Source organism: Sapajus apella, unplaced genomic scaffold, assembly GCF_009761245.1.
Source record: "Sapajus apella isolate SASKATOON/1434 unplaced genomic scaffold, GSC_monkey_1.0 scaffold78, whole genome shotgun sequence".
NCBI classification, from domain to species: Eukaryota; Metazoa; Chordata; class Mammalia; order Primates; family Cebidae; genus Sapajus; species Sapajus apella.
In genome coordinates, this window is record NW_022437018.1 from 4,403,903 (window position 1) to 4,428,254 (window position 24,352).

The window sequence follows — 24,352 nt, forward strand, 5'->3', positions numbered from 1 at the left end:
ACATTAAAATTCTATAAACTGAATGTACAGTTCTGATTTAATTCACAATGACATTATAAAAATTATAAAATCATAGGATACTCTTTATTATATCACAAATATATAACAATGTTTCTAGTATGTCTATTTCTAAAAGATAAAGTAACCACCCTAGCTTCTGTGGCTAAAAAAAAAAAAAAGACAAAAATTTACCTTCTGATTGGATCAAAATGTAAATTTAAAAAAGTAAATGAAATCTAATAACAAAAGGTCTAGACAACCTTTTCAAAAAGAAAAGAACATGAAAGGAGACCTAACAGTCTTCAAACTGCAGTAGATGATTTAACTTGGCGATCCAAATCAATCAACTGTACTATTTACACACAGAAAACTGATCTGTTTAATTACCTTCTGTAATTACATCATGTAATTACCACATAAAAACCTCGTATAGTGTTGTAACTCAAAACTGGTATACTATATAAATGTAGTCATTTGCTGGTTTTCCTTTGTTACACATGACTGAATTTCAACAACTCCATTTCATCTTTTTATGACTTACCAGCCCCAAAGTAAATTCTTTTTTAATGTAATTAGCAATTAATTGTAAGGATTATCTATGTGACCCATATGTCTATAGAAATAAACTCTGGCAGGCTGACTATATTGGGGAGTGCACACAGGGAGTAACCTAAAGCTGGGATGAATAGCTTTCCCCAACAACTCAAATATAAACAAATACCATCTGGTGCCACTAAATTCAATTTTGGTTTTTAAATACTGAAATGAAACAGGCGGTTAAGCTAGCACAGTGGTTCTCAAAGCTGGCTGCCTATTAGAATCATCTGAGGCAGAGAGGAAGGGCCTTATAAAAGTACCTAAACCTGTGACCTACCCCAAACCAATCAGGATCTCTGGAGGTGGGGCTCGAACTTTTTTTTTTTTTTAAATAACAGTTCCTCAGGTGATTCAATGGTCAGCCAGGGTGGAGAAGCATGGCTGGACTATCAGAAATTCCACAGCAATCTTGAAAGTTGCAACAACCTTAAAGAACCAGCAGGTGGCTACAGCCACATTAAGGAATCAGTTTGGGTTTCTATCCCATAAATGAAGATTATCTTCTAGCCATCACTTAAAATGAAGATTCCATAAAACCATAGAAGCTTGGGAAATAGTAGAGAAAGAAAATGTAAAGTCAGGGTTTGAAAATAAATGTACATTTAACAAGTATGAAGATGATATGATTAAAGACCATTTATTAAGGAAATGAGGCATATATAACAGGTATTACTATTAGATTTTTTTCTTCAGAGCAAGGATCAGCAAACTATGGCCCGGCTGGGATCTGGTTTTGTAAATAAAGTTGTACTGGGGCACAGCCACACCCATTCATATTGTTTATGGCTCCTGTAAGCTACAAGGGCAGAGTTGAGCAACTTCAACAGAGACTGAGCGGCCTACAAAGCTGAAAACATTTACTGTTTGCCCCTTTATAGAAATAGTTTACTGACCTATAACCTAGCCAAATTAACATACATAGTAAACTATAATCTTACCTCCCTCACTGAGGCAGGTCTCAGGCAAATGTGAGTTAAGTGGATCCCTGAAGGCTAACATAAGCAGGATGAATTGTTAAGTGTACATATGGTTTTCAATGTATTCTGATTTTTTTTAAGGCTAGTGTTTCAGCTAGTTTTGTATTTCCCATGTAACTTCTTTTAGTACATATCTACATTTTACATGCAGAAAAAGCTTCTCTGGTTAAGCAATGCTAGGTCTAGCAAGTAAAGGTTTATGGAACCAAAACCCTTCAGAGCTGTCTTTCATTACAAGGGTACATAGTGCATCTGGGATAAGAATTGATGTCTAGTGCTATCCACAGTAAGAATAATGATCATGTAATACAGTTACTGATTGGGCATTCAATAGTGATGTTTACTGACCTCAAAGAGGATAAGTAGGGAGTGAAAAATCATCAGTGTTGCTCCCTCAGCCATAATGGCTTGGCCAGGTAGAGTCAAGGTTGATTAGGACAAATGACAAAAACTTATCTCTCTACAACCATTCCTCTTTGAAGTGTTTGAATGCCAGTCTCCAGGAAGAGCAGGGAATGAGGTAAGACCATCCTCTTACTTCTTTTCCAATTTTCTGAATAAGTGCTTGCCTATTATCAAGTCAAACAGAAGCTGTGTCACCCTCCTGACCCTGCAAGTAAAGTCAGGCTGATAAAAATATATGGACAATGCTATGAATGAAATGGGAGGATACCTTAAAAGTAGAAATTTAGATTAGGAAACTCATTAGGCTTTAAGAGCTAGGCTAGCACGAAGGAAGTGCAAAGAAAATGGCTTTATTGTTGGTATTAAAAACTGACAAAAAAAAATCCTGGTAAGACGACTGCAGTAATCAAAACAGAAACTATTATTCACCTAATGGATATAGTTAAGCCATGCTAACCAAGAGACCAAGGTGAAGATGAAGAAAGAGTATATACAGTACATTCTCTTTTTGCTAAAAGAAACTGTGTGGATTCTAAGAATTGTTTATGTACAGAAAAAAGTGGAAATTGTTAACAGCAGCCATTCTGGGGAATGGAACTGGGGAAAGAATTCTTAAATTCATGTTTCTGTATATGTTGACTTTTCTGCAATGAGTTTGTATGACTTTTTGAATTTTATTTTTATTAAGATTCCAAAAGCTTAAACATTTGTAAGAAAAGGTAGGGGACCACCCTAACCACTCGGATGAATAGGACAAAGGATGACAACAATAGTCATCTCTCAAGCACATCCTGAGTGCCAGGTGCTGTGATAAGCACTTTAGAGAGGTTCTCAAATTCCAACAGCTGTCCGGGATAGGTAGAATAACAAACCTACAATTGTGGAAATTGAAACTTAAAAAACAGAGGTAACTTATTTAAGGTGGCACAACAAGCAGAGGTTGGTTTGACCTGAATCTGATGCCAACGCCAGTACTCTATGCTGTGAGTCAGTCGCAGAGAACTCCAGTGTTTCAGTAGAGGTGTTCGATTAGTGTGTGACCACCTCAAAATCTTTGGCCTTATCTCTATTAGGCGGCAGCTTCACTCATTTATCAAAGGAAATGCCAAATAAAAATTCAGTGTTAGTCAAGTATAAAATTATCGGACTGACCCTCAATACTTATATTAGGTTGAAACCTACTACTATTTTGTGTTTTTTCTCCAAATGCAAACTAAAGAAGTAATTCCACATTTCAATCATTTAAATTTTGTCCCGCCTAACAAATTAAGCATTGTACCTTCCCACGTGTAAATTAACCGTCTTTATGTGTATATAAACATTTATTTTAATTCCATGTAGCTAAACTTCCTTTATGATCTTATACTCTTGTCACTTCTGTACCATTCCTATTACTGCAGCCTACAGCTCAATAAATACACTTGGACAGCTACACCAACACCTATACAGTACATGTAAGAACCTGAATAGAACGCCAATTCACTATAAATCAAGATTTGTTAGCAATCAGCACAGCCAAAGCACATAACAGGACAGGACTGACAAATACATCAAAATCTTTGAAATTTTTGAAAATGCTGGCATAAAACGGCATAAAAATTACTGATAAAGGCACTGGGCTTCTTTTGCATAATGAATCTTAATGTCTTGCCTTATTTTCCACAGCACTGTAAATTTCCTAACAATTTTGTGTCTGCTAAGGAAATCCCAGGTTTTTAAACAAAGATATCAGGTGCCTCCATAAGAATGGAATTGCAAATATTCCACCAATTTTGACCTACAAAACTGGCAATTTCATATGATTTAACCTACTTCTGAAGTAGGTAAAAGGGGGTAGAGATCAAAATAGAGGTGAAGATCCAGCTTAAAGACATCAGTTTTTTTAAAGACACTAAAGTTATGGTTAAGAGTGAAATGTGGTAACATTTTAATAACTGATGTTGCCAAGAAATAATGTTGGTCTAGTAAAAACTAAAATAAAAGAGTTTCTAACACATTTTACATGGCTCAAAAGCAAACACCAAACTTCTATTCAACTTAACATGTACTCCCTCTAATCTTTCTAATGATTTGAGAAAGAACCCACCACCAAACCTTCAACTTTTTCTGACGTGCAGAGGTTGCAGTTTGTCTCTACTCCGCCCGGACCCCCTCACCAGTTCTGCGTTGTGTGTAGATATCGCTCCATTACTGTGCTTCCCATTAAACCCGTAATAAGCCAACTGGCCTCGCTGGGTTTCTTGGGAATCGAGGGGCTCCCATTCCCCCGGCATCACCTACACTAGCAAAAAGACAGGCGTCCAAAGCCTGTGGAGGGCGACGGACAGGTGCGCCCGCAAACGCGCGCCAGGACCCCGGCACCGCCTTCCCATTCCGGACCTCAGCTCCTTGCCTGAGAAATCCGCAGGTACAGATGTCCGGGCTCTTTGGGAGTGCAATCTCCTAGTCCCTCCCTTTGTTTCTGGCCTAGGCTGAATTAGACGAGCAGGGGAGAGGCTTTTCCTACGACTCCACAAAGCGAAGGCGCGAGGAACAGAGTTAGAGGAACAGGCCCCTCTCCTTCCGCGACAAGGTCCCCCCAACTCACCCGCTGGGTGGGAAGCCCCGCGAAGCCGAGTGCGGGACCCCGCAGGCTCGGCCCCTCCATCTCCAGCGCGGGTTGCCCTGGCCGCAGCCACTACGTCGAAGGGAAGATTTGAAAAGCCCGCCCCTGGCTGGAGTCGCGGAGGACGCCAACCGCCCGGCTGTACCAAGTCCCAGCCGCAGGGGCCCCGGGCTCAGGAGGAGCAGGCCGACGCGCAAGCGCAGAAGGCGCGCCTCGCGCCCCGCCGCCGGAAGTTACCGAGACCCTAGACTCCAGCGCGGCGGGGCGGGGGAGAGGGCTGCGGCGGGCAGACTTAAGGCGCTGACAGGGATGTGGGCGGGCCTGGCACGGGAGTGGGCGGGGCCGCGGGGAAAGCTTCGGCGGCTGAGCGCACCTGTCCCAGCGCAGGTTTCTTGCCTAGTGGTTTTTGTGGCCCGCCCTTTGCGCTGGGAGCCTTCTGCACGCATCCCACCGAAGGCGTTCCAAAATGATCAGAGCTGGACAGATCCGAGACTGCAGTCCCTGCACTTCCAGACAACTGAGGAACCCACGGTGTCACTACAAGCCCATGGTCTTGCTCCAGAGACTAATGACATTGCTCTCAAAAACAGCTCTCGCTGTCTCCTCTCACCTTGCCCAGAGATATCACCAGGGCCACCCAGAGATCATGGCTTTATTCATCAGGTTCGTCAGATACTTTGTCAGGCATTTCACAAGGTCTTGTCTTTGCCCCCAGTGTTTACAGTCTCAAATGTTCCCCACCCACTTACTCCGTACACTTAACTGTGTTTTCTTGGAAAGGATTTCTTTCAGCTCTCCTGCTCTCTCTTTCCCTCTTCTCTCGTTTTCCCACCAACATCCAAGGTGACAGCAAAATTGGGTGCTATTTCTCAAGAGCCTCATTTCTTGCCTGCCCCTAAAGATTAGCACAAAGACCCATTTTAATTAATGGATTTTGTTAATTATAAAGGGAAATATGGGATTTTTAAAAATCAAAATGAAAGCAAAGATTTCACACCCTTGAAAAGTCCCTAAAATTCATTGTCCCTAGTTTATCTTGATTTTCCCCTTGAAAAGGCAACAGGAAGCCTCTTTGGGCTTCAGACATTTTTTCTTCTTGAAGAGTCTACCAAATCAAACCTCCTACCCTCATCTCCTAGAAACCCCTGGGCATTTTTCCTCCATAAATAGATGCCCATGTTTTTTTTATTTGCCTGGGACAGACCTTGTTTAGGTCTGTTGTCCCAATGTTGCCCCAATCTTGCACTTATCCCGTATAGGATATTACATGGTCTTTTTTTTTTTTTTTTTTTGAGTCGTAGTTTCCCTCTTGTTGCCCAGACTGGAGTGGAATGGTGAGATCTCGGCTCACTGCAACCTTGGCCTCCCGGGTTCAAGGGATTCTCCTGCCTCGGCCTCCCGAGTAGCAGGGATTACAGTCCTGCGCCACCACACCCGGCTAATTTTGTATTTTTAGTAGAGATGCGGTTTCTCCATGTTGGTCAGGCTGGTCTGGAACTCCTGACCTCAGGTGAAACACCGCCTCTGCTTCCCAAGGTGCTGAGATTAAAGGTGTGAGACACCACGCCTGGCCATTATATGGTCGTTTTAACTGCAAGACCCTTTTTAAAGCAATTGGTTTGAGAATGTACTTTAAAAATATAATGGGTAGCTTCCTCAAATGGGTAACATGCCTCTTTAAGACCCTTTGGACTAGGTGATACTAGAAGCTTTCCAGTTGGGAATGATGCTCCCTTTGCATTATGAATGACCCATATCCTTACAACAATAAAATATGTTTCAAAATTACCAACACAGAGCTCACCTCATTTTCCACAAACACAGATCTGAATTGCAAAATCCTTAAATGCCCTTTCCTCCAATCCACATCACTCTCTTATGCTACCACTTTGTGGTGTAATTGTGTAATTATCCCCGACTCAATGTGAGCTGTATGAGCCTAGTTATAGTACCTGACTCAAAAGAAAAACACATCCATCGAGAGCCCGTCATCAGACACATAGTACTTATAACACATACAGCCCTCAGATGCAGATCAAAATATATGTAGAAGCCAGCACTTCATAAAAACAGAGGTGAGCCAACCAGTTTAAAATTGGACACTCATAGAGGAATATTTGATAAGCTAAAACCAGATATTTAACTGGAGATACATTTATTTATGATACTAGAAGAAAGAGATTAGGAAAGGCCATATTTAGTAATTATCTTTAGAATACAGTTGTTACAAAAGATCTTTCTCTTTGGAGAAGAAGTTATGATGTGGTCTTATTTTTATTGTATACCAGCAGATGTGCCCAGGAAGTGCTTAAGTACTTAACTATGATATGGTAATTAAAATACTTTGGGATAGGACTTCTGTTTCCTTATTTATCCTCAAGTCCTTTCTTATTACTGCTTATTTCATCAGACACAGTTTTCTCTGGTGTATGTAATGTACATAAAATATAATCATCCATGGAAACTACAAAAGTTTAAAGAGTTCACATCCAGTAGTTTGATTAGCTTGAGGATTTATCGATAAATATATGTAGATAGTCAAACTAATGGATGTGCTTTAATTCTTTATTTATTTTACAGTTCCCAGAAAGTGAGAAGTACTACGTTTTACCATCGCAAATATTTGAGAGAGAACATTTGGGCATCTCTTAACCCATCATCCCTGGGCTCTCACAGAAGGTTGGTATCCACCCAACTGCCCAGAGGTAGTAGCTTCAGCTAGAGAATGAGTGATGAAATTACTGCCCTACCAATATGAATTCTCATTATAAGGTCGATATTTAATGCTAATTTTAAAATATACATATATGTTATATCTAATATAACAGGTAATATTATAATAAATTAAAAACTAGAGAAATCAGTAATTGACATACAGAAGCCAATCTAGATAATACTGATAGATGTCGAAGTATATGTTTCTTCTCTTATTCTCTGTATTCATGTTTTAAACTGAGAGGCTAAAGGGAAAAAAAAAAACACTGAACTTAAAATCAGCTCTGTTACATAACAGATCCATTATTTTTAAAAATGTGGTTTGACACAGAACAGATAACTCGTGATTCTGAAAATCCTCATAGCCTCTCTTATTTAAAAAAAAAAAAAAGTCCTATTAAAAATTCTCTTTTTAGTGCTTCCTTTTACTCATCTCTTTATCTTGTAGATAATGTGTTTAGGTTGAACTGAATAAATTAAAGCTATATTTTGAATTATATATAAAGAGAGAGAAGGAACCGAGGTTAAGGTGCTAAGCAGAGGTACAGCATTTTCTTAAATAGGGTACAAATAGCTGAAGCATCACATAATCATAAGGTGGCTATGGAATGTGGAGTCTGAGGATTTATTAGCCCCATTACGTTGGGCAAGCCACTCAGTTTTATTTATAAAACAAGTTTAATAATGCCCATCTTGTTTTTTAAAGTTGTTGGGAGACTCAGATAAGATTTATGAGAGGGCTTTGTAAACTGTCCCACAAAAACAGGAGTCATTACTACTGTAGGAAGAAAACATGAGTACCGAAAGGCAACTGTAAAGCACCCATAGAACTATGAGAACTGAATGAGAAAAATTTATATGAATTGGATATATTCAAGATATATCACCTACCACTGCTATATAATATGCTATATATAAAGAACTCCTATAAGTCAATAAAAATCCAATTGGAAAATGGTCAAAAGGTATGGTAGGCATATTATAGGAGGGTAAATCCAAATGACAAATAAAACATGAAAGGTTGCTCAACCTTATTATTAATCTGTAAACTGCAGATTAAGATCCCAAGGAGATTATTTTACAGTCACTTGGTTGAGAAATATTAAGAAATCTGATAATACTAGGGGCTGGCAAAGATGTAAGTCTAAGGGATATTATACACTGGTGAAGGAGATAAAAATATGTCCAATCACTTTGGAAAAACAAATTTAGAACTGTCTTGTAAAGTTGAAAATGCATACACTGTTGAAAAGCGCACCCTTTGAATGAAGAGACCTTCCAAACAGGCTTTGTGTGCGAAACATGGCTGTTTATTCACCCGGGTGCAGGTGGGCTAAGGCCAAAAAGGGCATTAGCAAAGGGCAGTGGGATAGAAGTTGGTTTTTTAGGTTTGGGTAGTTTTCTGGGGGCTGGGGGTGTTGCAGTAAGTTCAGTTACAGTGGTGGGGTTGGGTGAGAGGTATTTACATTATCATAAGAACAGTCAAGATGGCAGGGTTGGGTGAGGGGCTTGTCCAGGGAAGCTCCGCTGGGTGATTAGGGACAATGGCAAACACAGGCAGCGAGTGGGAGACATCAGCTGAGGCATGCAGGACTTCAGGCTTTCAGGCTCCAGGCTTGCATGTGGAGACCTGACGTACACCAAGCAGGTCTGCTCCTGGGTACATATCGTTTAGGAAATTCTTGCAAATTTGTATAGGCAACATTGCTTATCATAGCAAAAATATTTTTAAAATCCAAATGCTCATTTCAGGAACGTGGATTAATTGTGGTGATTTACCCAATAGAATATCATATATATTTAAAAAATAAACCGTATTATATTTAATAACATACACATAACTAAGTCTTAGAAATACTGAATGAAGAAAACTAGTTGCAGAAGAATACATAGAATATATAATCTTTGTAAACCTGAATAGCAAGAGACCATGAACAATACATTGTTTAAGGAAACAGGCGTGTGACAAAAGCTTATATTTCACAAGGAAAGAATTGCTAAAAAAAAAATTCAGGCTAGTGGCCAGCTTCAGAAGGAAGGCAGGAGAACAGGATAGTCACAGAGCCTGCAGATTTAAAGCTACTTACTGGTCATGTTTTAATTCTTAAGGTGAGTGATGGGTTTACCAATATTAATTGTAATGTTTACATAGTAACTTACATATGTAAAATATACTTAGTATACCGCAAACCTTTCATAGTAAGAAATAATTTTTGTTTTTGAAGTGGAGTCTCGCTCTGTCTCCAGTGTAGTGGCGCAATCTCTGCTCACTGCAACCTCCAGCTCCCGGGTTTAAGTGATTCTCCTGCTTCAGCCTCCTGAGTAACTGGGACTAAATGGGCACACCACTGCACCCAGCTAATTTTTTTTTTGTATCTTTGGTAGAGATGGGGTTTCACCATGTTGGCCAGGATGATCTTGATCTAACCTCATGATCCGCAGGCCTCAGCCTCCCACAGTGCTGGAATTACAGGCATGAGCCGCCATGTTATTTTTAATATATAAAAAAGTCCTTGTAAATGTTAAACAACAGTGATCGTTAGGGACAAGCTGTGCAAGCTGACTTGCTCCCCCACTCTGATTGCTCTGCAGCTGCATTCCTGAACCCCTACCTAGGTGCCACATCAAGGCTGCCAGACCTGCTACAATTAAGCAAAGTCTGATTACAGCCATCCGGGTGCTCAAGGGAGGACAGGGAAAACAAATATTTGTTATCCGTACTTGTAAATTCCTATTTGACACATATCTGTAAAAACTCCTGGTTTCTTTTTTTGAAAAAAAGACTGCCACCACAAAAGTCACAGGCTGATGTATTGTAGGTCTGTTACAAGTTAACAAACTATCTCTGTGCCTGTTACCAGCAAATAGTTGACCTCAGTCCTGAAACTCCCCTATACCCCTCTCACCCCATATGAACCCCTCATTGTGTAAGCTTGGGGCTGCCTCCTTTGATTGTTACAGAGCAGTCTGGCAGGTTAATAAAACTTGCTTGCCTGACTTTGGGTCTATTCTCCTTTCTCTAGGCTACCCTTACAGTGATAATATGTATTTTTTTTTTTAAGAAAAACTTTACTTGGCAAACTAATAACACATATTTTGGCTTACAGAATTTGACTTGACATTTGATCCATTTCTTTTGTATTTTTATTATGTGAAAGCATGCAAAACACAGTTGTAATGCATTGGTACCTATGACCAGAAAAAGGTGCTGAAGAATTGGCTTTGTAGATTTATTTGTGAACACCTAAGAACCACTATTTGGGAGTAGTGAGGGTTAAGCATCTGGCAGAATTTGCAAGGCATGAGAACTCTTGTCAGGATATGGGGACAAAATTAAGTGCAATTTAAGTTATTACTGCTAGGGTGACATACATATTACACACAGTCCTGAGGAAATTCAAGTAGCATTATAATCAGAATGCTCTTTACTCATCAAGCAAATCAGTCACAGGAATTAGTTGTATTATTTGAATCAGTGGTTCTCAAATTGGGACACACAAAGACTTTGCAAGGCCTGGATATACGTAAAGGTCAGGACTATTTAAAGAAACTCATTGTTAAGATTGTCAACTTAGGTTCCCCCATCCTGAAATTGACTGGCCTAACAACTTACCTGCTGCCTAGGCCTCCTGTTGGTCCCCCTTTCACAATCACCTTTTCCCATTTGATAAAAGGAAGCCATGACTTCCGCCCATTGCATTGTCCCAGAGTATAAAAACCATCTGCAGGTCAAAGGGACAGTTAAAATTATTGGTATAGGGCCAGGTGTGGTGGCTCACGCCTATAATCCCAGCACTTTGGGAGGCCAAGGCAGGTGGATCACCTGAGGTCAGGAGTGCAAGACCAGCCTGGCCAACATGGTGAAACCCCATTTCTACTAAAAATACAAAAATTAGCCAGGCATGGTGGCAGGCACCTGTAATCCCAGCTACTCGGGAGGCTGAGGCAGAAGAATCGCTTGGACCCTGGAGGCGAAGGTTGCAGTGAGCCGAGATCATGCCACTGCACTCCAGCCTGTGTGACAGAGTAAGACTCTGTCTCAAAAAAAAAAATTATTGGTATTGATTCTCCATTAAGTAATAGTTACCTATGAATGCATAACAAATTGGAGGAAAAAGGGCTCATTTACCCCATAATATGTGAATAAGATGTATAAAATTTCAATTTACATACATATGTTTGTTGCTGAGAAATATAAGGTGAGCAGTAAAAACTTTTCATGCATAAAAATATTTTATTTTAGGCCGGGCGCGGTGGCTCAAGCCTGTAATCCCAGCACTTTGGGAGGCCGAGGCGGGTGGATCACGAGGTCAAGAGATCAAGACCATCCTGGTCAACATGGTGAAACCCCGTCTCTACTAAAAATACAAAAAAAATTAGCTGGGCATGGTGGTTCGTGCCTGTAATCCCAGCTACTCAGGAGGCTGAGGCAGGAGAATTGCCTGAACCCAGGAGGCGGAGGTTGCGGTGAGCCGAGATCGCGCCATTGCACTCCAGCCTGGGTAACATGAGTGAAACTCTGTCTCAAAAAAAAAAAAAAAAATTTATTTTAGCATAAAATTCTGTGGGGGAGGTGGAATAAAAATACAAATTCAAGTAGGAAAAGAAATAATGTATAATTTCCAGCATAAAATTGTTTTGTATATTTTTTACATGGATGATACTTGATGGGTGTCAACTGTTAACATTTTAGATTCCATGGGATACATTTAATAAATAGAATTTTTGAAATTTGAAATTTTAATTATTTTCAATGAACCAGCAATTACATTCTTTGTAACTATTTAAATGTATGGTAAAACATGACAGATGCCACCTTAAAAATATGTAAGGGGTAAAAAGATTTTTAAAATTATTTTAAAATAATGAAATCATGTCATATGTAGCAGCAACATGGATGGAACTGGAAGTTATTCTGTTAAGTGAAATAAACCAGTCACAGAAAGACAAATACTACGTGTTCTCACTCATATGTGGGAGCTAAAAAGCTATCTCATGGAGATTTAGAGAGTAGAATGACAGCCGGGTGTGATGGCTCATGCCTATAATCCCAGTGCTTCAGGAGGCTGAGGCAGGAGGCCCACTTGAGCCCGGGAGTTCCAGACCAGTCTTGACAACAAAACAAGACTCCGTCTCTGCAAAAAAAAGAAAGAAAAAAGAAAAAGAAAAGAAATTAGCTGGGTGTGGTGGCACACACCTGTGGTCTCAGCTACTCAGGAGGCTGAGGTGGGAGGAATGCTTGAACCTGGGCGGTCAAGGCTGCAGTGAGCCATAATCAGATGACTGCACTTCGGCCTGGGTGACTGAGTCAGACCCTGTCTCAAATATATATATATATAATATATATGTGTATATATATAATATGTGGAAATATATAAGTATATATACATATATATACATATATACACATGTATAAGTATATATACGTATATATACACATATGTGTGTGTGTGTGTGTGTGTATATATATATAAAGGAAAGAAAGAGTGGAAAGTGGGAATGAAAAGAAATTGGCAAATGGGTACAAAGATACCATTAAACAGAAGAAATAAGTTCCAATGTTTGATAGCACACTAGGGTGACTACACTTAGCAACAATATTGTGTATATTTCAGAGTAACTAGAAAAGAGGACTTGAAATGATACTAACACATAGACATGATAATGCTCAGACGATGAATACCCCAAATACCCTGACTTGATTATTACAAATTCTATGCATATAGAAAACATTTACATGTACCCCATATATATGTAAATATTACACATGAATAAAAGAAAAAAATTTTAGGGGTATTTGCATAAAAATTTTTGAAAACTGCTGATTTAATTATCTGATAGACTCACACAACAATACGGATTCATCAATATGTAACAGAAGGTCTGCTTGCAGGTGGAACCAGACTCGTTTCCTCAAATTCCTCTCTGACCAGCCCTCCACTGTCTGCAATCCCTCATATTCTCTAACATGCCCCTCTAGTTTCCACCCAGGCTCAGCTCCTTTCTTAGCTAATTTTTTTTCTTTAGATGCATTAGTAGTATGAATTAGGCTAAGGATGAATTCCTCTCTTCCTACTGTGGTTTTGGAAATGTTCTTTTTGTAGATATTCACCACCTTTTTCTTCTCAAGAGTATCTTGGCTACTATTGTGCTTTTGCTCTTTTACATGAAATTTTGACTTAACTTCTCAAGCTTGAAGGAACAAAAAAGAAGTGTGTTGGAGTTTTTGTCCAAATTGAATTGAATTTAGAGAGAAATTGTATATTTAGGATATTGGGTATTCCAATCCATGAACATCATGTATGTTGGAATTTAGATTTTCTTTCTTTCTTTTTTTTTTTTTTTTTTTTGAGACAGAGTCTCACTCTGTCACCAGGTTGGAGTGCAATGGCACAATCTCAGCTCACTACAACCTCTGATTCCCTGGTTCAAGCAATTCTGTCTCAGCCTCCCAAGTAGCTAGGATTACAGGCACGCACCACCACATCCAGCCAATTTTTGTATTTTTAGTAAAGACAGGATTTCACCATGTTGGCCAGGATGATCTCAATCTCCTGACCTTGTGATCCACCCGCCTCGGCCTCCCAAAATGCTGGGATTACAGGTGTGAGCTACTGTGCCCAGCCTTAGATTTTCATTAGAGATCTTTGAGGAAGTCTTACAGTTTTTTCCACATAGGCCTATGCAGATCTTTTGTTCCATGTATTCTTGGGTTCCTTGTATCTCTTCTTGCTATTAAAAATAATACTTAAAAAACAAATCTTCTGTTTGTGGCTGGTGTATAGAAATAAAACTGATTTTTATTTGTTGATCTTACATCCAAGTACCTTGCTAAATTTGCTCATTATCTCTAATGTGGTAATCATCGATAGGTTTTTAGGTGTATTCTATATGAAATCAAGTGTGAATAATAACACTTTTGTTTCTTTTCTGATTCTCATAGTTCTTTTTACTTGACTTACAACATTGGCTAAGGCAGCCAATTCATTATTAAATGGAGGACGCATTCTTATTTTATTCCTGATTTCAATCTTTATCTCAGTAAGTACATCGTTTACCTTGCAGCTTTGGGTTTATCCCTTTCTCAGTCTGTTGTCTTTATCTCCTAACTTTTCTTTTATATTCTCTACTTTCTGGACTCTATGCTGGATTCCTAGTATTTTTCCATCTTCTCATTTTTTTTTATTTTATCTATGTCTAATTTTCTCTTAAATCCATCCACTGAGTTTTTTATTTCAACCATTACATTTTTCACTTATAACAATATTGTTTTAATGACTTTTACAAATCTCCCTGGTCATTTTGAGTAATCTTTTGTTACCTTTTGTTACATTTCTGTGATTCTTCAATTTCTTTAGATTGTTTCCACAATTGTTCTACATTCTATTTTGAATCACTGTAATATTTGTAGTGCTTAAGGATATTAATTTGATGTTATTTCCACTGACATTTACTCACAGTGATTTATTTCCTTGAGATCTGTAATTATTTACTGAATGTTCACATTTACCTAATCAAAGCTTCCTTATAGAGGGGATTTACATACGCTTTTAGTGGGAATCATAGGCTCTAGATGCCTGAGACCAGTTAACTTGGGTTCCTAAGCATAATATAAAAATCTCAGGGGCAGATTCTTCCACTTGCCATTGGCAGAGCAAAATCATTTGTGTGTGTGCACATGCATGTGTGCAATAATAACAGAGCTGTGGTTTCCACTCAAGTTTTTTGTTTGGTCGCTTTTGTTGTTAGTCTATTTCTAGTTTCTTAGAGTGTGTTTTTTTTTTCCCCCCTGAGGTCCCAGCAATGCTATAAAAGTTATATTTATGCAAAATGTATCTATTTTTAAAAAATTATTCATTAGTGAGATGAACCATTATTCGTAAAGTCCACTGTACCTCTAATATAGAAGTCCATAGGCCGGGCGCGGTGGCTCACGCCTGTAATCCCAGCACTTTGGGAGGCCGAGGCGGGTGGATCACGAGGTCAAGAGATCGAGACCATCCTGGTCAACATGGTGAAACCCCGTCTCGACTAAAAATACAAAAAATTAGCTGGGCATGGTGGTGCGTGCCTGTAATCCCAGCTACTCAGGAGGCTGCGGCAGGAGAATTGCCTGAACCCAGGAGGCGGAGGTTGCGGTGAGCCGAGATCGTGCCATTGCACTCCAGCCTGGGTAACATGAGTGAAACTCCGTCTCAAAAAAAAAAAAAAAAAAAAAAAAGAAGTCCATAGAAACTGCTAATATAGAAATTCACAAGAAAGGAGAGTTTAATATCAAAATATAATAAGTAAATAATTATACATAAAATGTAACAATAAAGAACTGTCCTTTAAATTGCACTCATTTGGTTTTAAGGGAAACTCATCACAGTATATTTTTCTCCTGCAGATGTAGCTGCCTACAAAAGCTGGTCAGTGTCCCAATAGGGTCAAATTCCTTAATAGTCACTTTGAACATATTTCATTTTGAGGAAAATGGAAAAGGAAGAATTTTTTTGGATGGTAGAACAAAGTGCCATGAAGAATAATGGACTGGAGAGTCCTCTCCAAGGTCTAGTCAAGGAACCTTTCTCTCCTCTTGGGATAGAGGATCATTTCAGTATCTACTTGCTGAGATCTCACAGCTACTACAGGCCAGCACTGCTGTGTCTCCCCTTCTCCTCCTTTCTAAATGGGAAGAGTTATATGGAGGTTATCTTGAACATGTATCCCCAGTATAAATTGGATGCATGTGGGCAGATGACTTGCCTTTTTGTTCATAGGTTTCTGGTTCAAGAAGACCCCCATCCTCACATGAAGCACATTGCTCCCTGAGGTAAGGACTACAGTCTATTACCAAAGATCCTCCTTTTTGAGCTTGATATCCTCACCACATGGGACTTTTGGGTTTTCTCCTTCCAGGAGTGGGTGAGTGCATATTGCCTATAGGAAAGAGAGTATACTGAATACTTAGTGCCTAGGAAGGCTATTGTAATCAGTGACACAGCATAGTTCTGGTTTGATTACTTCCTCATAGGTTTGCCTGTTTGAGATCAGCCTTGACCATGAGACTTGCTTTAGCTGCTGAACCGTGAGCAGAAGGGTCTATGAAGCAGCTGTAAGAGCAAGTGTTTGACTTGCTGTCATTATTTCCCACTCTGTGCCAGTGACAGGCAACTTTCCAGATTGTAGATGGTATAATATTGCATGGTTGAGAGTGAGATAACAAGAGAGCTCCCACCTGTCTTGTGCTGAATACACATTAAGAGCAAGAAACATGTCTTCGTTATTTTGAGCCTCTGAATCTAGGAAGTGTTTGATGCTACAGTGATACCTAGCTCGTTCTGGTTTGATACAAGCACCAAACTGGGAGACAGAGGATTTCAATTATAGTCAGTCCTGCCATCTAATATCCATTTGGCAAGTCACTTGACATCTGTAAGGCTGAGTTTCTTAATCTGTAATATACAACTAATAATCCTTCCCCTGTCTGCTTCATAGGCTTGTCTTGGGTATCCAGTGTTTATGAAAGTATTTGAAAAATGTAGGGTATGTACAAATACCTCCCAGCAGTGTCATTAACACTGAATTGGTTTATTCCCATCTGTGTAATGCCAATCCCCAAAAAGAAAACATTAGAGAAGTTATGAAAACTAAAGATTTACATAAGATAACAGTGGAATGAAAGACTTAATAATTTCAGCATGAAGTAGAGATATTACCATCTAAAATATTTCAATGACTATTCACACCCTATTTTATAACCATAAAGTTATTTAAAGAGTCATTAATGCTTTTGAAATTCTATTGTAAGTTAAAAGTTATGACTAACAAAGCCAAAACCAAAGGTATTTTTAAAAGAAAAAATGTTTATTTTGAACTTAGAAAATAGTGTATTTTTCTTTTGTGTGATATCATAGTGAAGCTTGATTGAGTTGGCTTGCTTACTACACATTCCAGAGTCAAATCTATTAAACTGCTGTGATTTCAAGCTCCATCTGTCTTTCCCTCACTCCCAAATTTTGAGCCCCTAGGTGTTGATCCTTACCTTCCAATGAAATCACCACATTAGAAAGAACAAATCATAGAAACTTGTAGCATGTCCTTCCTATTATTTTCTGAAAACCTAAAGGCAGGAGAATATTCTATGATGACTTTCCAGGGTGTGTGAGCCTGTTAGTAACTGTTATGCTTTGGTTGATGAAGAACATACACTGATCACTTAAGGTGTCAGTAGAAATAACTCTGGGCCTTGTGGAATGTTGTTTTTGGCTTGCCATTTGCTGTAATGAATGTCCAGGCAGGTGGGGCAGGGCCCCACAGTAATGCCATGAAGTGCTACGTTTACTGGTGCTATCACAGTAATTATGATAATGTGTAATGAATAATTATACATGAAACTCTTGAGTTCCTTCTCGTATTAGACACCTGAAGACACCCGGAATGAATTACTTATCTCCGTCCTTTCTAGTTTTGCATTAGGAGGCCTAAAATATTCGGGTTTCATTTTGAGCTGTTCAAATTTTACTAATTATAGGTGTTAAATAATTTCTTTTCTTTGTCTTTTCTTTTTTTTTTTTTTTTTTTTTTTGAGACAGAGTTTCACTCTTATTACCCAGGCTGGAGTGCAGTGGCATGATCTTGGCTCACTGCAACCTCCACCTCCCAGGTTCAAGTGATTCTCCTGCCTCAACCTCCTGAGTAGCTGGGATTACAGGTGCCTGCCACCACACCTTGCTAAGTGTTTGTATTTATTGGAGATGGGGTTTCACCTTGTTGGCCAAGCTAGTCTCAAGCTCCTGACCTCAGGTGATCCACCCGCCTCGGACTCCCAAAGTGCTGGGATTACAGGTGTAAGCCACTGCGCCCAGCCTAGTATTAAATAATTTCTAATGCTAAATGAAAGCTTGCTTTTTGTTGGTCACTGTTCTAATTTTTTTCCATCTATGAAATCTGCCATGAATATAATTTCATTTCTTCAAACCATTTTCCTGTTACTTAGAAAATGCAATCATTCATTTCTGAAATACTCTGAATTTTTTAGTTGAAATAAGTAAATAAAATGTAAAATAGCATATACTACCAACAAATAATTTTTGCCACTCATAACCCAAATAATGTGGCTCTGACTTTTTGTTTTTTAAGACAGGGTCAGCCTGGCGTGGTGGCTGATGCCTGAAATCCCAGCACTTTGGGAGGCTGAGGCGGGCGGATCACAATGTCAAAAGATCGAAACCATCCTGGCCAACATGGTGAAATCCTGTCTCTACTAAAAATACAAAAATTAGCTGGGCATGGTGGTACGTGCTTGTAGTCCCAGCTACTTGTGAGGCTGAGGCAGGAGAATCGCTTGAACCCAGGAGGCAGAGGTTGCAGTGAGCCAAGATCACGCCACTGCGCTTCAGCCTGGTGACAGAGCGAGACTCCGTCTCAAAAAAAAAGATAGTGTCTCACTCTGTCTCCTAGGTTGGAGTGCAGTGGCATGATCATGGCTCACTGCAACCTCGACCTCTTGAGCTCTAGCAATTTCCCACACTCACCTCTGGAGGAGCTGGAACTATAGATGTGTGCCACCACATCCAGCTTATTTTTAAACTTTTCTTGTAGAGACTGGGGTGGGTGACCTTATGTTTCCCAGACTGGTCTAAAATTCCTGGCTTAAAGGGATCCTCCAACCTCAGCCTCCCAAAGTGCTGGGATTACAGGTGTGAGCCACAGTGTCCGGCTGGCTCTGATTATTTAAAAGGATATCTGTGCATGCCAGAGACTATATCATCACATATATGCCTTTATTTTTTTGTGTCCTAACAATTTATTCATCTTTTGGAGTTTCATTTATTTGCTTTCATTTATATGAATTTGTTTCATTTATATGAATTCATGGAAACTCATTTAACAATGTCACTGCTTTCTAGCATAGTATATAAATAAAAGGTGAGATTTTATTTGCAGGTTCAATGTATGTTGCTTAATGTGTAGTTTTAAATACTTTGAAGAATTTTGTATGTTAATCATATACTTGATTCATATGTAAAATAAATACTTTTAAAATGTTGCTATCTATGCCCAGAAACAAATACTATTAATAAATATTAGAGGGTAGATATAATGTAATCATAAAATGTTATAAAAAGAACAAAATGATTAGCTATTTATTAAGTAGTAAAAGCAAACTACTGGGGTGTATTGACAATTTTTTCCTACTAGAAAAGACCAGGTAATCTCACTTCTAAAAGGATTTTCTCTTCAACATCCAATATTACATTTTTCTCTATAGTTTTTATTTAACTGAATTCTACTTGGAACTTCTTTGCTTAATAGTTTCTTACGTTTAAGCTCATTATAGAAATTATATACAAAATGATATCTATTTTATTATCTAAAATAAAATTAGTTTCCTCTTTTTGGACATTACTTATTTACTGAAACTAATTTTTAAAAAATTACTGGTGTTTCAAATTCATAAAATTAATAAAATAAAAAGGACGGGTGAAGAAATCATGATATTCATAAATTACATTTTAATATAAGGCAGTTTTAACAAGAATGAGTCTTATAAATTGAAATTGTCTATGGAAAGGAATAAGACAATTCTTAAGATCCCTTAGTATATTTTACTGATTTTTTTCTACATTTTAATTAATCAATATGGGAAACAAAAGGAGAAACTAAGCTTGTTTATCACCTTTCCTTAGTCAACAAAATATTTTCCCCTAAAAACTGTTAGGGAAAATTACAAATTTAGGTTGTACCAGAAAATTCATTTTAGTATAATGACTGGTAAGATTTGTTAAATAAATACAAGATTTTGCCATATATATGTTGAATATGAGAATGGTTTAGTAATTGTTATTAAATGTACAAAGTGGATGTTATGCTATTTTTCTAAGACACAGAATAAAACCTACTGTGCAACAATTTTAGCCAAAAAGATCTAGTATGATGTCATTTCTTTATGGCTTAATCAGGTCAGAATTTTAGGACTCATGGCAAAATGTATTACAGGACTTTAAAAGCAAAGAAAATTCAGTCATAGAATTTAGAAATTAGGGCAAGGCTTGGAGAGTATTTACCTACTTCTATACCACACTTTTCTAGAAGAGGGTAGATATAATGTAATCATTATGAAATGTTATAAAAATAACAAAATTATTTATTAGGTACCTTTAGTTTACTGCAGGGGCATGGTGACCATCTCTTTCAAAGGATCTTTAGTAAAATGATAAATTGTTAGCTTCCACTTATTATGGTATTTGTGTAACTGTTGATGTAAATTATATGGCATCTTTAGGTACAATTTCTGTATCTGATAAAAGAACATTTTCCAAAGTGGTTTTCGGATGTGGTGTTTTCCATGACAGCATTTACTAAGGACATGAATTGGTCATTATTGACTGCTGACCACTATATTTTTCCATCATTTAAAAATGACTGCTCACAGTATTGGCAAAAGCTTCACCCAGGTACCTTATGTCCTCAAGGACCATCCCCTTATGTTCCTCTCTCAACAGCAGCAACATTTGGAAGACTCTTGGTGCAGTTTGTCTTTCCAGCTGTGAGCCTAAATGCTGTAAGTGCCACTGGAGGAACAGACAGGTAAGCGGCAAGAAAAGAGACTGAGAAAGGCAAGATGCCCAGTGCTGAGAATCCTGGTGTGCTACTTGCTTTTCTGCCTCCCATACCCAATTGTCACCATTTATATGAAATTCATTAACCAGCTGGGAACTCAGTGGTCATGATAGCTGCAACGTCTTTTCAATAAAATGCTTCCTTGATGATGCCATGACTGCAGTATGGTACAGCTGCATCCACCACAGAACAGATTCATTCGTCCACTGACAAAGTCATTTGTTTCTTCCTTGGAGTAGCAGCAATTTTTCTTTTCAAAAATAAAGCAAAATCTCTCTTTTAAGATACAGCTCTTGAACAATAGTCACGTCTATCTCTTTAAAACCAACAGTCAGTCTCAACGTTGCTAAGTTCATTTTCAGCTTTCTTTAGAAGGTTACTGTTAGTAGTATAACCAAACATACAACATTATCCACTGAATTGTGAGTCTTTAATTTTTCAAATGAAAAGTACAATGAAAAGTCCTGCTGCCTCCATTTTCAGCCCCAATATTTCCATACACTCTATAACGTTCTATATGTTGAATTAAATAATTTTCATGATCACTATTATTAATTTCTGTGGCTGCATGGCTTCACAAACTTCAAATCAACAAGATTAATGCCCAAAGGTGACACAATACTAAGTGATGCCATAGTAATCAATTTTAAAAATAAGTCTACAAATCTGAATCTGTTATTATGATCATCATATTTATGCTTGTATGAATAAAATTATTCACCCAGAATGTTAACAAGATATCTTTCATGTGTCATTAAAATAACATGTCAAATACTTGGCTAAATTTATTGAAGTACTTTCAATATTAATAATTTTATACAAATGTCTAGCAATAATAACCAGTCAAAATTAATTAATGATCAATTATTATAGATTATTTCTCTTGGCTCTCATTTGCTTTCCTAATAATCAACCTACCTTTTTTCTAAAATAGGTCAATATGAAATGAGTCCTAGTCATTTCGCACTTCTACTTTTTAATAAATCAAAATGGTTAAAACAATTATTCTCTTATAAGTTATTAATCCTCATGGATATTATAAATCATCTTTCCATGCCTTAAATTTGATATGCCCATTTTCTTTTTAATTATTATATACGAATGTAATAGTACTGCAGTAATTTTATTAGTTCTACTTCTAATACATTTTGTAAAAGTGGATTTATTCTAAAATTAATCATATTTGACTTCATAGTACAAACATCCCTCTCATTATTACACTACTGGTTAGGAGAAACTCTTTTTCAAGATGTTTAGCTAAAAGTATAAAAAGGGAACATTTATGTCTTTAACTTTGTAATCATTTTGTTTTCTGATTTGCATATTTGTGACTTGATGTTAGGTACACAAATCTCCCATTGATTTAAGCAAGAATCCAAGACATTAAGAATCAAACTCCTTGATTTTTCTTTAGCAGAGGATAAATGAGCAAGAGTCATATTATCTAGGAAGCTATAGTAAAGAATACAGATCTGAAATGTCGAGCATGGGCCAAGCGCAGTGGTTCATGCCCATAATCCCAGCACTTTGTGAGACCAACGTGGGAGGATTGCTTGAAGTCAGGGGTTCAAAATCAGCCTGGGCAACAAAGGCAGACCTTGTCTCTATGAAAATAAAGTAAAATAAAATAAAAGCAATATGATTAAAACAATCTTCAGTATAAACTAAACCTTTGAATCTTAGGCATATTGAAAGGATACTGGGTTTCTGACAGAGGATGAAGCTTCTTCCATGGTTACTATATTTGAGAAAGGTCATTCCCCTTAAGCATTTGTAGAATTTAACACTTCATTTTGCAATTGCTAAGTCATAGGTGAATGTTAAAATGGCAAACAAGTGAAAAGAACTACAGAACAAAGATAAAGCAAAGTTATTATCCTGAAAATTCAGTTCTTTTTTTGAAAATTCTGCCAGCCTATGTACATGCACATGTACCCAAGAACTTAAAATAAAATTTGAAGAATCAAAATTTTAAAACTCTATCATGTAACTCAATTGGAGTCAATTCCTTTTTTACCTACATTACTGAAAAGTGGTATTTTTGTCCTAATGGTTTGATTTCATAGTTTATGCAACTACTCTTACATTATTTCTGTGGACCTTCATACGGATAAGCTAAAAAGATACCCCCCTTCAAGTGTTTTCTTCACCTTTTAAACATTCTCCATATTTGAAAATGGAATTGGAGTCTATGCACATAGATAACTAAATATTTTTAGTAGTCCTATGATATAAACTATGAATTAGAGTTTCATAGTTTTTTTTTTCTTTACGTATAATAACAATAGCAGAAACAGCTAATATTTAGTTGGGTTTTTTTTGTTTTGCTGTCATGGTGCTTAGATATGTTCTATCTCATTTAATCCTTACAACCCTGAGGCAGGTAAATACATAAAAGGAAGCCACAAAGACTCAAAAGTTTAAAAAAAGTACTTGATTCAAATAGCTACAAGTGACCCATCTGGCTGGGACTTAACCCAGATCTGTTTGATTCTAGAATGTACTGCACAACCCTTTTAATTAATAGAATAGAATAAAATAGAATGGATTTCCCCTACCAAATGTTGTATTTCATTCAGGAGGATACAGCCTGCATGACCTAATCACTTTCCCAAAGGCCCCGCCTCTTAATTCTATCATATTGGATATTAGGTTCCAACATGAATTTGGAGTGGGAGTGGGTGAATGGGAACACCAAGATTCAGACCATAGCTATTATACTGCTCAAAGATAACAACAAAAAATTAATATTTGGATATGATGGTTACAAGTTGTAGTCATAAAGCACTAAAAACACTTACAATTTTGGAGGGTTATAAAATGTTGAGATAACTCAGATTCACATAAACTAGATAAGAATTGTGTACTACTTTCCCCAACCACTCACCTTGCAATCTCAGGATGTTCTTTATTCGATTAAACAGTGAGGATAGAAAGAACCTTACTCCTTAGTCTTAGGAAAATTGAGTTAACCTGTATACATGGAAAAAGGCAGATAGTTCAAGCTGAGTTTTTTAAATGACAAGTTTTGTTGTTGTTGTTGTTTTTAGACAGTCTTAATCTGTTGCCCAGGCTAGAGTGCAGTGGTACAATCTCAGCTCACTGCAACTTCCGCCTCCTGGGTTCAGGCGATTCCCATGCCTCAGCCTCCTGAATAGCTGGGATTTCAGGCAGGCACCACCACACCCAGCTAATTTTTGTATTTTTAGTTGAGACAGGATTTTGTCATGTTAGCCAGGCTGGTCTTGAACTTCTGGCTTCAAATAATCCACCAGCCTCAGCCTTCTGAAGGGCTGGGATTATAGACATGAGCCATCGTGCCTAGCCTAAAATGACAGTTTTAAACATAATTAGAAAATATGTAAAAGGTGAAATGTGAATCAAATATTTGTGCAAGCCCAGGGTTGGTGGTGGGCACTACTAGAACACTGCTGCACTGGGCAGT

General features: G+C 37.9%; 1 protein-coding gene across 1 annotated transcript in view; it reads right to left on the reverse strand.

The window, feature by feature from the left end:
- The window catches only part of RTKN2 (rhotekin 2), a 74,246-nt gene extending 69,453 nt beyond the window's left edge, over window positions 1-4,793 (reverse strand). Inside the window, 1 exon segment of the mRNA XM_032252581.1 lies at window positions 4,567-4,793. Within this exon segment, the coding sequence (XP_032108472.1) occupies window positions 4,567-4,626 (60 nt within the window). The 5' untranslated portion in view covers window positions 4,627-4,793.
- Between the last annotated feature and the right edge of the window lie 19,559 nt (window positions 4,794-24,352).